The sequence below is a fragment of the Numida meleagris genome, chromosome 19 (genome assembly GCF_002078875.1).
Source record: "Numida meleagris isolate 19003 breed g44 Domestic line chromosome 19, NumMel1.0, whole genome shotgun sequence".
Lineage (NCBI taxonomy): Eukaryota > Metazoa > Chordata > Aves > Galliformes > Numididae > Numida > Numida meleagris.
Window position 1 is genome coordinate 9,703,308 of NC_034427.1, and position 14,093 is coordinate 9,717,400.

Genomic DNA, 14,093 nt, shown 5'->3' on the forward strand with positions numbered 1-14,093 from the left:
GCCCAGGCGCTGCTGGAGAGCCAGCTGAGCCCCCCGCCCCAGCAGCACCCAGAGGGGTCCGGATCGTAGCCCCGCGCACCGGCACCCCCCTCGCCGCACCGCATCACCGATGCCATCGGGGAGGCTTCGCCATCGGACACCTTCCTCGCCTCTCCCGGGACCGGGTCTCGTCCTGCAGCACCGGGACCGCCTTCCACCAGCAGCGGGGTAACGGCACTGTGAGATGCCCGTGGGATTTCCATGCCCCGTGCCGGGCTGGACACGAGGCCGAACTCCTCTTTGGGATGTAGCATCTGATTTTCTGCCATCAGCAACCTTTCGTAGCAATAGTTTCTTGTAAAACTCTGTGGCGTAGAGCTGGCGCTTGCACCGCTCTGGGCAGAAGAGAAGGGGACCCTCAACGTGACCACCATCCACGGGGCGACCCCCTCCTGACCCACAGCCTTCACACCCCACCAGAGCGGGATGAAGGCTGGGACCCCTGCCCGTGCCTAGCATCCCACCAGCAGCCCCATGACGGCCTCAGAAAACAGGGTGCTCTGTCTGGAATAGAGAGGATAACTCGCCATGCCTCGAGCAGCGTGGTCCTTCTTTACCCGTTTTAGAGAAGCAGCTCTGCCCCGCTGGGGTGCCCGGGCGCGAGCCTTTGTGCTGCTCACAAGAGCCATTGTCTGCAGCGTGAAGGTAACATTGCATCTCGGGAATTAAACATGAAGCATCATTAAAGCACAACGTTCTGTGGAAAGAAAAAATCGGTCTGAGCAGGATGCTGAGAAAGGCAAGGAATTGTCCCATAGGAAAACGCAGCCCCACAAAAGGTGGTATTTGTCACAAACTGCCACCAGGTTTTAATCTGTCCCATAAATTACTTGCTTCAAATGTGCGGAGACAAATCTCTCCAGACAGCCCAACCCAAGGGGAAAGATGTTTACATGTGGTACAATCACTGGGGCCACATCTTGTTCCAGGGCTCCCAGAGCATCCTTTGGTGTTCCCACCCCTCCGATGGCTGGGGACAGCCCGCAGCCTGTGCCACCATCCTCATCCTGCACCAGCGGTGTCCATTCCTCCCAGTGCTGTGAAGGGCCACATGTCCCTCTGTCCATCCCTGTGTCACCTGCCTGTGCTCTGTGTTGAGTCCTGGAATCCTCAAATGGCCTCACACAGGCTGCTGGGAGGCTGCGTCTGCTGAGCACCTGCGTTATGCGGGCGCAAGAAATTCTCCTTTGTGTTAGAGCGTGGGGCTGTAGGAGGGGTGTTAATGGAAGGAGGCTGTCATTGCTGTGCCAGAGCATTGCTGTGCTGTCCCTTAAGGAGGGCCTAGAGGATTGGGGGGAAAACCCTCTGGATTTAAATATAAATATTTTAGGTGAATGAAGTGCGTCGAGGAAGGAATGCCATTAAAGAGGCTCCCCACTGAGACCTGTAGGACTGGAGAGTGATTTTGCACAGGGGCAGCAGTGGGCCCAGAGGAGAGCAGTACAGCAAGGTGGAAACACTGAGCCAAAGCGATGATTTATTTAAGAAGCAACCCAAAATATTATCAGGTGGTGAGACAAATCTGCCCCGGCAATGTGGGCTGGAGCAGGACAGTGCGGGCAGGATGAGGCCCCAGCCCCATAGTGGTGGGGTGTCACAGCCTGGGGCTGTGCAGCTGCTGCTGGGTGGGTTGGGGCAGCTTTGGGATTCCCCTAGAAAAGTCCCAGTGCCCCTGGAGGCACAGTGAAACCTGTCCCATTGGAGAGCACCTTGCTGCTGCATGGCACTTCTGCACATATCCAGCTTCCAATGGAGAAGCTGGCTCAGCACAGAGCTCCTGAGCCCCCATCTTCGGGGTCCTGGGGTGTCTGTGCAGGAGGGAACGGCCCCATACATCTCTCCCACACCTCTACAACAGAGGCTGCTTTGTTTTCCCATCTGTGCAATATCCACCAGTTCCTCCCTTGCACCATCCACGGGGTGTGCAGGATCCTGGCTTGGAGCATCGTCCGCAGGGTAATTAGCAGAATGAGGGCTCTGCCATCGGGAGCATGAGAGGCAGGTGCTGTTGGCTGGGTGGGCTGGCAGATGGCCTGAAGGACTCTCCAGGGACGTCGAGCCATTGCCAATAATCCAGTGCCTTTCTTCAAATGTGATGTGGAAGCACCTCTTTGGCGCTGTGGGAGGAGTGAGGGCTGTGCCTGTGCCAGCACCACACACTCCAGTCCCAACCACTCTTTACAACCCCCCATAAAATTAGCTCAAGACGCACCGCTCACTGTGCTCCCTTGCATGTTAACACCTTCGGTCACTCATGTTAGTGCTGGTGGTGATGGCCATGCTTGGTGCAGGATCTGCATCTCCCCACAACTCTGCTCTCCAGAGCATGGGCAGCAGAGACCCCAGCACCCCAAGGTTCAGCCATGAGCCCGCAACCACCCCAGCTCCATGCAGGGTACTCATCCTCTTTTCAATCCCCTCCTCTCCCACCTGCTCCCCCAAGCTGCAAGGCATTGCAAACCCAGTGGGGTTAAGCACCGCATACAAAAGATTGTTTATCAAGACCCAACACAGCCTCTCCTGGCGCTGGATCGTTTTAATTAGCCCCATCAAAGCAGGCTGTGTTTCTCCCTCCTGAAAGGTTGCAGCACATGATTAATGCAGGCAGCAGAAAGCAGCTGTCTCCCGCAGAGAGCCCCTCTGATAAGGCAGAACCACTTCCTCTCCCTGCAGCACCGCGCATCCCAACCTCACACAGCAAGGTCGGGGCTGCCCAGGAGCTGGAAGAACACTGGGGACACAGCAGGAGCCTCACCCTGCTCCAGCTCTCCCAGTGCCAAATTTCTATGGCCAGTTCTCCCCCTCCCACCTGCACACAGCCCAGGGTTGCATACACTGCAACTCAGCTGTTATCAGCTGTGTTTGTAGGCAAAAAGGGTTTAAAAGGAAAAGCCTTAGGGGACAAGGGAGAGAGAGAGGGGAGCACTTCCCCTTTTTTATTTATGCCTGCGTGGCTGCATGTAGCATAACAATGGTGTTCGGTGCCCTGGAGAGCCAATTACCACCAGGAGCACAGCCACACGAGGGCTGGGCCATTCTCTGCTTAATTTTCTTAATACAGTCTCATCACCTCAGAAAAGCACTGCTGCTGAAGGGAAAGAACAAAGCGGGCTCCCAGCTCGATCACACCATCCCAGGTAGGGCAAGCTCAGACAGAACAGAGCGATCGCCCCCAGCAACTGCCAACGCAACACTGTTGTCAGATTTTTATTTCAAACTCATGAACATCCTTCCAAGAAATCAAACCACGAGAAGAAGATATAGTTTGAACTCCAGGTGGGCTCCAGCCCCCAACTTATCTGACACAGGGGGAGTTGCAGGACAGGGAAGGGTTTCCAGAAAGAGCTGAGAAACCTGACCCTTCCTCCACAAGCTGTTTGGTGATGGCAGCACAGAGTCCAGCTGGGCAGAACCACACAAGTCTCATGCCATGGGACTGGCAGTAGTCAAGCGTGTTCCTATAAACCCACTGCAGAGCAAAGCCCCAAATCCTTCAGCTCCACCAGGCACAGAGAGAGACAGTGCTGGACCCAGAGCTCAGGTGGGCACCAAGCCCCCTCTGTTCCACCCCAACCCCGCACGCTGCCCAATGGGCAGCCCTCCATACCACCTGTGGGTTTGGCACGCATCCCCAGGAATGAAGGACAGCATGGCTACAGGGGGCCAGGTAGTGCCAGGAATTCACTGTATGTCTCTTCTCATGCATGTTAAAGGCTTTGCTGTTGGAGCCCTTCACATCCAGTGTGCACGCCCATGCAGATGCCCACCTGAGCCACTACTGGGGGTCTGCCCACAAAGACCCTATGAGATGGGCTTCAGCCCTCCATGCTGGTCAGCCCTCTGCTTGGATAAAGAGCAAGAGAGAAACCATCTCTGCATGGGGAGCCTTCTCCGGCTGATGCTTTCAGCGGGGCTATTGCAGCTCCCCAGCATGGGAGCGGCAAGAAGCCAGCTCCCTCCTTACCACTGACTGCATGCATAATCCCAGCAGCAAAAGCGATGCCACCCTGGAGGAGAGGAGGAAACCTCAAAGCCCAGGGCTGCTCTCAGCACGCCACACTGCTCCCCATGCTGCCATGGCACAGGGCAGGCCCATGTCTGCTGCGTGCCCAAGGCCACCCACTCTCGGAGGAGCATAGAAAGAAATGGACCTATTGCCTCCTCTTCTGTTCTGCACATATGGAAACCTTTATAGCCAGTCTGAAGCACAGGAACATGGCCCTGAGCAGGAAGAGGAAAATCGCTGCTGAAAAGATCAAAGTCCACCAAAGAGGGGAATGAAGAGGGGAAAGTGCTCTTCTCCCCAGGAGTCTGCTCTGGCTGCAGCCGGCTGAGAAACCACTCAGTGACTCCTCACATGAACATGTCATCATAGCCTGGAGGTGGGAGGTGGTCGGGATCTGGCCTAGAAAGGAATTTAGAACAAAGTCAAACCAGGAGCAAGAGCACAACCCCAGGAGGAGCAGCAAAGCAGGGGCAGACTGGGAACATGCCGTGGTACTTGGCTGCAGCAGCTGCCCAGGCATGACCAAACACCTACCCGGCCCTACCAGCCCCTAAGGGGCCGAAGGGGTCGAATCTGGCTCCTGGTGGAACTGCTCCTGGGGGAAGGCGGCTGGGGAGACCTGCTGATGGGTCAATGCCAGGCTGCGGGAACCCAGACCGGAGAGGATCAACGATCATTCCTCCACTCTGACCGCTGGGGAGAGGAAAGGCAGCAAATGAGATGAGATTGGCACAGAGGAGCAAAGTACTCCTCCTGTACCCTTGCCCATGCTGCACCACAACACATGCTCAAGGCAGGATGTGAACTGTAGCTTAACATCACACTGAGGTGGGAGTCCTATGGCTGCAGCTCAAGCCAGGGCATGAGAAAGCATCCAGACCCAAGGCACCACCATACCTGCAACCTCTCATTCTAGCTGGGGAGATGCAGAAGGAAGCAACAGCAACAGCTTCCCGATTCCCTCAAGTTCCTGCGAGGAGCCAGGTAGAACACAAGCAATGGCTGTCAAGTCCCCAGCAGGCTGCTCACCATGCATCAGACCTGCTGGCCCTCAATGCCACTTGCAGTCCCATCCCTGCTCCCCTAGGCGAGCCCAGTGTTGCAAAAGCCTGCAGACCCTGCGAACCTTTCCAAAGCACTGCCTGGAAGTCATTTGCTGACCACGGCGGCTCCTCAGAGCTGCCCCATGCTGCGAGTGCCATTCCTCACAGTCGGCTTTATACAAACTCGGCTGGAGCCTCTGGACACCGCTGCCATCCTACAAGTCATTAACAACTGCGCTAATGAGTTCCATTACGCCAGGCTGGCTGCCCAGAGCGCCCCAGGACAGCCAGGCCCCATAAGCATATGCCTGGGTCTCCAGACCCCGTGCTGGCAGGTGTCAGCATACAAATCTGCTTCCACTTACACTCTTTTTTTTTGTCATTTACAGAGAAACTGCCGATGAAGAGCTGGAGGCAGCGGGAGAAAGAGGGCTGCCCCCACAACTGAACCCCTTTTCCTCATGCTATCAGGTTTCCTTCCAGTCACCCAGGCTCCAGGCTTCTCCTTCCAGCAGGGCAGGATGTTTCTAGCCAAACCCGCAGAGAATCAAGTCTTGCAAGAGGGAAAAAATGCGATCCCCACAGGAGAGCTGTTCTAAAGAGGACTCCCCTGGGCTGCAAGGCGCTTTGCAGCAACTCCAAGGACTGTTTTTTGTCTGAAGATGTGCTTTTATCTGGAATGGCAGATGACAGGTTCTTCTTGCTCAACCAAACCAAAGACCCAGAGATGCATCTGGGAAGATCAGTCCCCCAAACAGCCCTGCTTCCACTCATGCTTTCTCCAGTATCCCTGCTCTTGAGTGCCCCAAACAGCCGGGAGGCTCACAATCAGAACTCAGGCATCTGTGGACTCAACTTTAAGCCTCTCCTTCTCCAGACTGCTGGGCTGTAAACACAGCAGCTGGTACCATTTTAAATTAGAGACTTACATTCACTTAACGATGTATTCAGCTTTGATTTACTGAAGGAATTAGTGCATGTTAAATGAATACAGGCTGATTATTAAACAGACGCAGATTGCAACCTATCATCTAAGCAAGTGACGGGATCTTATTACGATATTAGAACCATATTGAGGTTTAGCAACTGTCAATTGCTCCTTTGCAATTTGTAATGAGGAACTGTTCCACTGCCACCCGCACTCAGACACACTTTGCTCGATGCCTGAGCCAGACGGACTGCAGCTGTTTCAGGGAAGGTCCCTCAGCGAAGGGCAGAGCTGGGGACACTCCCAGGACATGCAAAGCACCACCTCCCCCAGCCATACTCACCCCAAAGGGTCCAGGTCCTGCCCACCAACAGCAAAGGGGTTCAAAGGAGAAGGCCTGAAACAGAGCACACAGTGAACCAGACTTTCGGTGAAGGGCTGACTTCATGCAGTTTCCACGCCAGTGCATCCCAGCCAGCAACACAATGACTGTCCTTGCACTCCTGGAAGCAGGAGGATGGGATGGCAAGCCTGCAGCGAACTGTCACATCTCCTTGCCAATAATATGTATCACGGTTTCAGAGCAGTGTCCCACTCCAGCCTGTCTGCCCAGCACAGGGTCTCCCTGAAGAGTATCTTGCACCCTAAGCACAAGCAGACAGCAGTAGGGCTAAAGAAACAAGAGGTGACAAGCAAGGCAAAAGCCACAGCTAGTCCCCCTGAGACAACAGAGCCACCGCAGTGTCTCTGACTTCCAGTCAAAGGCTTTTAGGGGAAGAGAGGGGAGAACCTGTCTGCCATGTACAACAGCAGTGTCCTTCCCCCTGCTGTCCCTGCTCCACCAGCTCTCAAGCCCTGATGGTCCCTCAACCAGTACAGAGCAGGGCTTCCTTCCTTCCACCCCACACCTTCCCAAAGGAGGGCAAAACTAGCTCCTGAACTCATCATCCCATCCCTCAGCAAATAGCTTAAATCAAAGAAAAGCTGGCAGCCAGTGAACCTGGGAGCAGGTGGGGAGGATTTGGATCCCCTTCACTCCCCATTCCATCTGTGCAAGATGGGGACCAGAGGTAAATTCTGTGCCAGGATCTTCAGTGGACACCTGCTGCTGGCTCACCAGGATGGTGCTCTCGTGCCTGCAGGGTGCCGGGGAGGGATCCCAAGGGGGTTATAATCCTGGGGCAAGACAGGATCCTTCTTCTCCGGCTGGGACTCCTTCTTGGCCTCTTCTGTGGGGACCCCGAGGGGAGCGATGATACCTGAAGCAATCCTTGTCCTCAGCTCATCCATGTTCTTGTAGACCCTGCAGGGAGGAGAGGCGAGGTGGTGGGTCAGGGAGGCCATGGCACTCAGGCGCAAAGGTGCTGGACAGAGGTGGTGAGAGAATGGACAAGCTTTTGGCATCCCTGGCACAGAACATGTACCCAGCTGGCACCTTTATTTTGCGCTGGAGAGAAGAGTCCTCCAGGCTCCTCCTAATCTGATCTCTGACCCCATCTATTCCCCTCCCCATGAAAGTGAGACTTTTTCTCCTGCACAAAATGTCACAGAACTGAGATTACCTGTGGAAATCATTCAGGTGCTCTGGGTTGATGTAGTCAGCCACCGCCAAGGTCACGTCTGCCACCTTCTGAGAAGCACGATCCTAGTAAAGACAGGAGAAGCATGGTGTTAGCAGCCAGGCAGAGCTAGGACTTAGGAGGGAGCAAGTAGAGACACTGGTAGGGAGGTCAGGACTTGAAGAACAAGCTTGCCTGCTTCCTGTCCATGTCGCTGTCCACTGCCCAAATTCCCAGCAGCAAAAAAAACTACAGTGTGCAGCAAAGCTCTCCCTACTCGCTTCCCCCAGCCCAGGCTGCGAAAGTGAAAGACCAAAACCCCATGACACAGCCAGAGTCAAGAAGCAGTGACATAGGGCAAAAATATCCTAGCCATGTGCTTGTTGGGAAGTGATGTGAAAACACATCCTTAGTTGGAAAATGGACACACTAAGGGACGCTGGGCAAGAGTGCAAGGCAAACAGCATCCATGCCCAGATGTGGCTGTGTTTGACCAGTTTCAGGCCAACCCACATCTGGGTCTGCACCATCCAAACTTCCTGAAGGGACAAATGATGCTATAAGGCAGAACAAGTAACTGCTAAACATTTAAGAAATTGGCTCTACTGTTTTTCACACATTTTCGACAGTAGCAGACGCTGGATCTGAAGGACTCCAATTTCTGCAGCAATCAGTCTGGGTGCTCACCATGACATTGAGGATCATGCTGTCTTCCACCACAATGGCCTTCAGCAGCAGTTCCCGGGCATCGTCTGTGGACTTGTAGCGCAGTGTATATACCTCCTTGTTGGCTCCCCAGCCAGCAGGCAGCAGCTCTGACTTCCTTTCATCAGGACCTGGCTACAAGAAGACAGACAGGACAGTGAGACCTGTTCAGCAGCTGGAATTGGAGGGGACATAACCACCCCTTGCTGGGTGGAAGGCAACAAAGACCCAGATCAGATGATGTTCTCTATTTCTTGTCACTCCACAGCTCCTGAGCATGTGGGGTTGTCTGGCTGGGGGTGGGGGGGGCTTTTCTGCCAAAACAGTGCTCTGCAGCCCAACACAGCCCACCCAGCACCGCAGCAGGCACCCTCCCAGCAACCCCCAGCATCGCACCAGGCTCCCAACTCCCTCCCCCCCACCTCAGCACTGGTACCCCCGCAGAAACAGCCTTCCTCCAGCACTACACCCTGGGAACCCCCCCAGCACGAGGATCCCCCCCCCCAGCAACACACTGCAGCCGCACCGCTCGGCCCCTCCATCTCCAGGTCCCATCGGTACCGGGACAACCCCCGGGGCCACACGTCCCTCCCTCCGACAGCGGCTGCCGGGCTGAGCCGCGCGGCGGCGGCGAGCGGCGCTAGGAAAGGCCGAGGATCGGCGCGGCCTAGCGGGGCCTAGAGGCGGTGCTGCCCGTCCCGTACCTGCTCTCCGGCGCCGAGGCAGCGGTAGCCGTGCTGGATCAGCTCCCAGTGGAGCCCGCAAACCAACGCATCCTGCGGGCAGGAGATGCCGGCCTGAGCGCAGCAGTACAGCAGCTCCAACCCCGCCATGGCCGCACCGCACCGCACCGAGCAGGCGCGGCCGGGCCCGGCCGAATCGGGCCCTCCCCTACGCCGAGCCAGGCCCGGCCGGAGCCGCGTCCCCCGGCTGAGCCGAGCCGGGCCGGGCCACCCCTCACTAGGGGGCTCCCGTCTGCTGCGCAGCGCCCGACTGAGGCCTCGGGGGGGGCGAAGCGAAATGGCCGCTGGGGCGGGGAGCGGGGAGCGTAGAGATTTCCCTTAGAAATGTGGTGCTTCTGCATGCACGGGACAAGCTTGCTTGTGTAGGTCTGTGTCGCTGGTCCCTGTCGGAGGTGGCCTGTGGATGTTGCAGGGCTCGGTGGTGTCCGTGTGCCGGTCCCTGTCCTGCTGCATGGATCCTGCTCCCTAACCCCGTGCTCTTTCTCACCAGAAGTATTGCGTCCAGAACATTTGCTGCCCCGGTTAATAAAAATCTGAAGAACTTGCAGCTGTGTTCACGTGCACTCCTGTATCGAGCATTTCCCTTGTTACCTGAAGGGACCAACAACGCAACGAGCCATTGACAGAGTTATTCCCATTCTTCCTTTGTCTCCTTTCCCTGCCTGTGTCAGCTGAGTTCTTGTTAATGTGTCCACTGAGCTGTTTCCCGGCCCTGCGGTGGCCTGGCCCGGAGCTGGTATCCTCAGCAGGTCCTCGACTCAGGTGGCAGGAGTAGGGGGCTGGAGCAACATCTGGGTGAAGGAGCCCTGTGCCAGGGAAAGGCATCATCTGCTGCTTTCCCAATCTGAGCTCTAGCTCCTTGGGGATGCTCTGATTCATATTGACTTCATGATGCATCTATTAATTAACTTGCGCTGTCCACTCTTTCCATTTCCCCCTCAAGAAGTCACTGAAGCTGAACAACTGACCGCAGCCAATCCCACTGCTCAGCACTGCCCATTCCCGTGAATCATCTCCCTGGTGGCTGTGGAAATGTTGCACCTCTTGCGAATGGTCCTGCTGGTCCCAGCTTTGCAGAAGACTTTCATGGTATGAAATCTGACAGAGCCGTGCTGGCCAGGTAGGAATCTGCAGGAAAGTGACCACTGATTTCCACTGTTCCAGGGTTTCATCATGGGAATGTGGGACTCAGCTCCTGCCAATGGCTGCTTAGCTCGTGTGTAAGAGAAAAGAGAGAATGTGGGAAAGAGGGAATTCTGTGGGCCCCCGATGCCCCTAAGAGCTAGGAGAGGCTGCAGGAGCCCTATCCCAAGCTCTGAAAAGCTGGGCTCTAAGATGCCAACCCAGACTCTGCCCCATGCTCTGGGAATGGGTACCCTGAGTGGGCAGCTGCTGGGGGCTTGGGGCTCTCCAACTTGTGAACTGAACCCCTCCCAAGGGGCACTTTGAGCACTGTGGAATATGTCTGCTTCATCCCACTGGGATTTGATGAGAGCAGCAGGAAATACCAGAGCTGGAGCTTTTCCACTGCCAGGCTCATGATTCATGGCAGCGGGCAGTTGTGCCATGCTGCCCCATGGCTCATCCTGACAGGCAGCAGCAGCGAGGTGTAGCTCTGACAGCATCCACATGTCTCTCCCCATGCACAGCCCTTCTCTCAGTGGGTGAGGGGAACACCAAGAGTTGCGTTGGCTGAGTGCCCCGTGCTTGGCAGAATTTGCATCTGAGGGTCTTCCCTTGAGAATCCTGACCCTAAACCCTGTCCCCATTTGTGCAGAGTTGCTCACCAGGCAGGCTGCAGGTCTGCTGCAGGTGTCTGAGCTCTGCGAACTGCCAGCTCCAGGGCTGGGGGAGACAAGGGAAAGCAGTGAAACGTGCACAACTTGTACCAAGCTTTCCATCCAACTTGTTCCATCCCTGTCCACCAACCTGTTATCCACCCTTCCTCTCATCTCCATACACTCGAATCCATCCATCTGCTTGTCTTCTCGTGGTTTTGTCTTGGTGTCTATCCATCATGCCTGTGGGGGACACTGGATTAGGGCTACACTGGGAGAACAGGGTGAATCCAGCCCTACCCACGCAGTGATTTTCTGGCTCCATTTTGTTGGGCAGATCTAACCAAGCTGAGGGCTGAGACTCTCTCCCAGCCTTGCACCAACCTGGGGTCTCCTTCTAGAGGCAGGGTCTGCGTGAGACCTGACATATGTGTTGCAGCTTTATTTATTTTCCCTTCCCCATATCAAAAGGGCTTTCAGCTCTATGCAGGCACCAGCAGGGGATGATGGGTATTCCCCATGGGCTTAGTAGTGGACAATAGTGAGAGGAGCGGGAGGGGGTACATAACTGCTGGAACCAGCTCCTGCATCCCCCACACATAGCAGGTGACCAGGGGTGTCCTGGGGAGCTGTGGTCATGGGATCTAGACCCCCTGGACCAAGCAGCCCCTCCAGCGGGATACAACCCCTCCACATGTCCCTGCCCAGGGGCCAGGTCCCCACCACAGCTGTGCCCATGCCCATGGCTTGTTGCTGCTCAATCAAAGCTGCATTTGCAGAGACCATGTTGCCCTGCTGCCGCTGCCTGGTCCACTCAGTTCCTGCCCTAGTGTCTGGCTCGCTCTGCGGCTCTTTGGTGCTGAAAACCTCTGGCCATATGCAAGTGGCTCCCCTAACATGAGTCCTGAAGCCTGCAAGCAAAGTGGGAGGCAGTGAGCAGCACAGCTGGGATGCGGCAGCCAAGTCCTTAATGAGGTGACGAGGATTGCAGGGCCGGCTCATTAGTGCTGCAAGGCAAGCGCGTCACAACGGTGCTGGTGTTGGAGCAACGGAGATGATCAACTTTCAGAAAACTGTGCAACCTTTAAAATAGAAGACAGGAATAGGAATGGGGTAAGTTAGCATATTGGGAACATTTTAAAAACGTATCTGTCTGGATACCAGCTCTCCTGCCTGTGGCACTGGGAGTGTGGAGGAGCTTTGTGCAGCCCTTTTCCCCTCTCTGTGACCCAGGAGCGGGGTGCATGGGGCAGTGGTGTACGAGCAGGTGGAGGGGTGCCTTGGGCAGGGCTCACCTCCGTCACACAAACCACAGCCTCCCTGACCTTCATACTTTCCCGCTTCCTCACAGCTCCCGATGGATGTGCCCACTACAATGTCGTAATGGGGAAAAGAGGAAACTGATTTCCCAATCGTCCGCAGCCCATGAGCCCTCCGTGCTGGGAATGGCAGCCAGGGTGGCTGGCTCACCGTGCTGTGCTGTGCTGTGCCCTGTCACGTACACCACCTTTTGCATTGGATCCAGAAGGAGAAGGCAGAAAGGAGCCATGGGCAATCCCCTGCAGCAGCCGCAGCATCGCAGGCTGCTGTCATCGTGAAGGAGGGGATCCCCATGGCTGAGCCAGTGGTGCTGCACAGCCAGCATCCTCCTCTGCATGCTCTGCTCGGCCACCCAGCGCCTGCTGGCATGGATGGAGCCACTTGAAGGTGCCAACATCCCCGTGCCAAGGGACATCGGATGGGACAGGGCATCAGTGGAGGGTGCCCATGGGATGACTTTCATCCCTCTCTTTCTTTGTTTCCTGGAGAGGGGAGGCAGTCCCTCTGTGAGCATTTGACCTCCTCTCTATTTCCCCCAAATTCCAGGGTAAGATGACACCAGGGCAGGAGAAAGGAGGTCTTTCTCTGCAGAAGAAATTCAAACCACATGCAGTGGGTTCAGCGCAGGAGCAGGAGGAGGGACTGGGCTGCATGGAGCGGGCTCTGGACAGCGATGTGAGACCTAAAGTCAATTAGCACTTTCAAGCCTCTGAACAAGGCCGAGTGCTGTGCTTCTTGCAGGCATAATCCCTGTCTGAGCATTGCTGCCAGCGGCCTTTGAACATAATTAGGAAGCGCAGAGCCCCAGCGCTTCCCAGAAAAGCCTTTTAGCTCCGTGGTGCAAAACTCGCTTGCAGGGAGCACATCATGCAGGCATGGCCGTGACTCATTGGCTGGAGCTCAACTCCATTTTTCAGAGGTCATCTTCCTGGAATCCTAATGAGCATTGTCCCAAATGCGGCTCCCGTGCTCGCTGTGTCTGCCTTAGCTCTGGGGATGCTCCGCGCACCTGAGAGGAGCGGGATGGTTTCACCCAGAGGGCCGGGGGAGATGGGGAATCAGAGGCACAGAGCGCTCCCAGCACTGCCCCAGCAGCTGGGGGCAGCACCCCCGACACCCCCCAGCCCGCAGCCTGGGCAGCCGCTGCCATCCCTCCTCAGCTCCTGGGGGACCGTGGATGTGCACGCCCTGGGCCAGGCTTTGCAGGAACAAAACAAGGCCATCAATCAGCCTTGCTTCATGCAACCGCGGCCCGCGGGCAGGGCCGGCTCCGTCTGTGCACAGAGGGAACCCTGCATCAAAGCGGCCGCAGACGGCATTGCCCTGCCCGCCAGCAGCATGCGGCCAACTCGCGCAGCAGAGAGCCGGCAGCACATGGCCCCCGGGTGGAGATGGCCTGGTGTGGGCACAGAGGGGCTGTGTACGGCAGGGAGGGGGCAGTTTGGGTGCAAAACCCCAAATATCCCCATTAGCAAAGAGATGGAGCCGCTCTTCCCATGACTCTCAGCAAGAGACTGAGCAGGGGGTGACCGTGCTGTGCCCCCAGCTCTGCTCCCACCCCACGGCTCCCACCAGAGTCACAGAGACTCCATCCTGGGACCAATCCTCCTCCCCCTGCAGCCCGAGGTAGCGGCTCCATATGGCGCATAACAATGGATGTCTTTTCCAGGTCACTAATTAAGACATAGCATCAGAGTTATTAAAACGGGAAGGCTTAAAGGGAAAAATCCCCCCGAGGTGCCAGGTATATTAAAGGAAGGGGGAAAAGAGCAGAGGGGAAGCAGGGCCGTGAGCTGGGAAAGGACACAGCAGAGACGCAGTGGGGACCTGCAAGGACCCCAGAGCTGGGGGCTGTGGACAGCTCCCGGGCATCCCTGCAAGGCAGAAGGGCACGGAGCATCCCTTATGGGATGGGCTCCTCTGCATCCACCCCGGGGGCTGCAAACAGCCCCCAGTTCTTGCACACAGCCCC

At 56.4% G+C, this 14,093-nt stretch overlaps 1 protein-coding gene across 1 annotated transcript; it reads right to left on the reverse strand.

Annotated features, from left to right (window-relative positions):
• PSMF1 (proteasome inhibitor subunit 1) lies at positions 3,234 to 9,248 on the reverse strand. Its single transcript, XM_021416857.1, has 7 exons — positions 8,985 to 9,248; positions 8,263 to 8,415; positions 7,579 to 7,661; positions 7,134 to 7,319; positions 6,360 to 6,413; positions 4,580 to 4,738; positions 3,234 to 4,444 (listed from the first exon to the last, which is right to left on the reverse strand). Exons 1-7 carry the CDS (start codon positions 9,111 to 9,113, stop codon positions 4,393 to 4,395), a joined length of 816 nt encoding a protein of 271 aa, XP_021272532.1. The 5' UTR covers positions 9,114 to 9,248; the 3' UTR covers positions 3,234 to 4,392.

Bases quoted from the DNA above. Each gene is read 5' to 3' on its own strand.
- PSMF1 (XM_021416857.1), bottom strand. From the start codon at position 9,113: ATGGCGGGGTTGGAGCTGCTGTACTGCTGCGCTCAGGCCGGCATCTCC. The intron at 7,662-8,262 runs GTGAGCACCCAG...TGTCTTTACTAG, and splicing joins GCATGATCCTCAATGTCATG to GATCGTGCTTCTCAGAAGGT. The intron at 4,445-4,579 runs GTAGGTGTTTGG...ATTCCTTTCTAG, and splicing joins TTAGGGGCTGGTAGGGCCGG to GCCAGATCCCGACCACCTCC.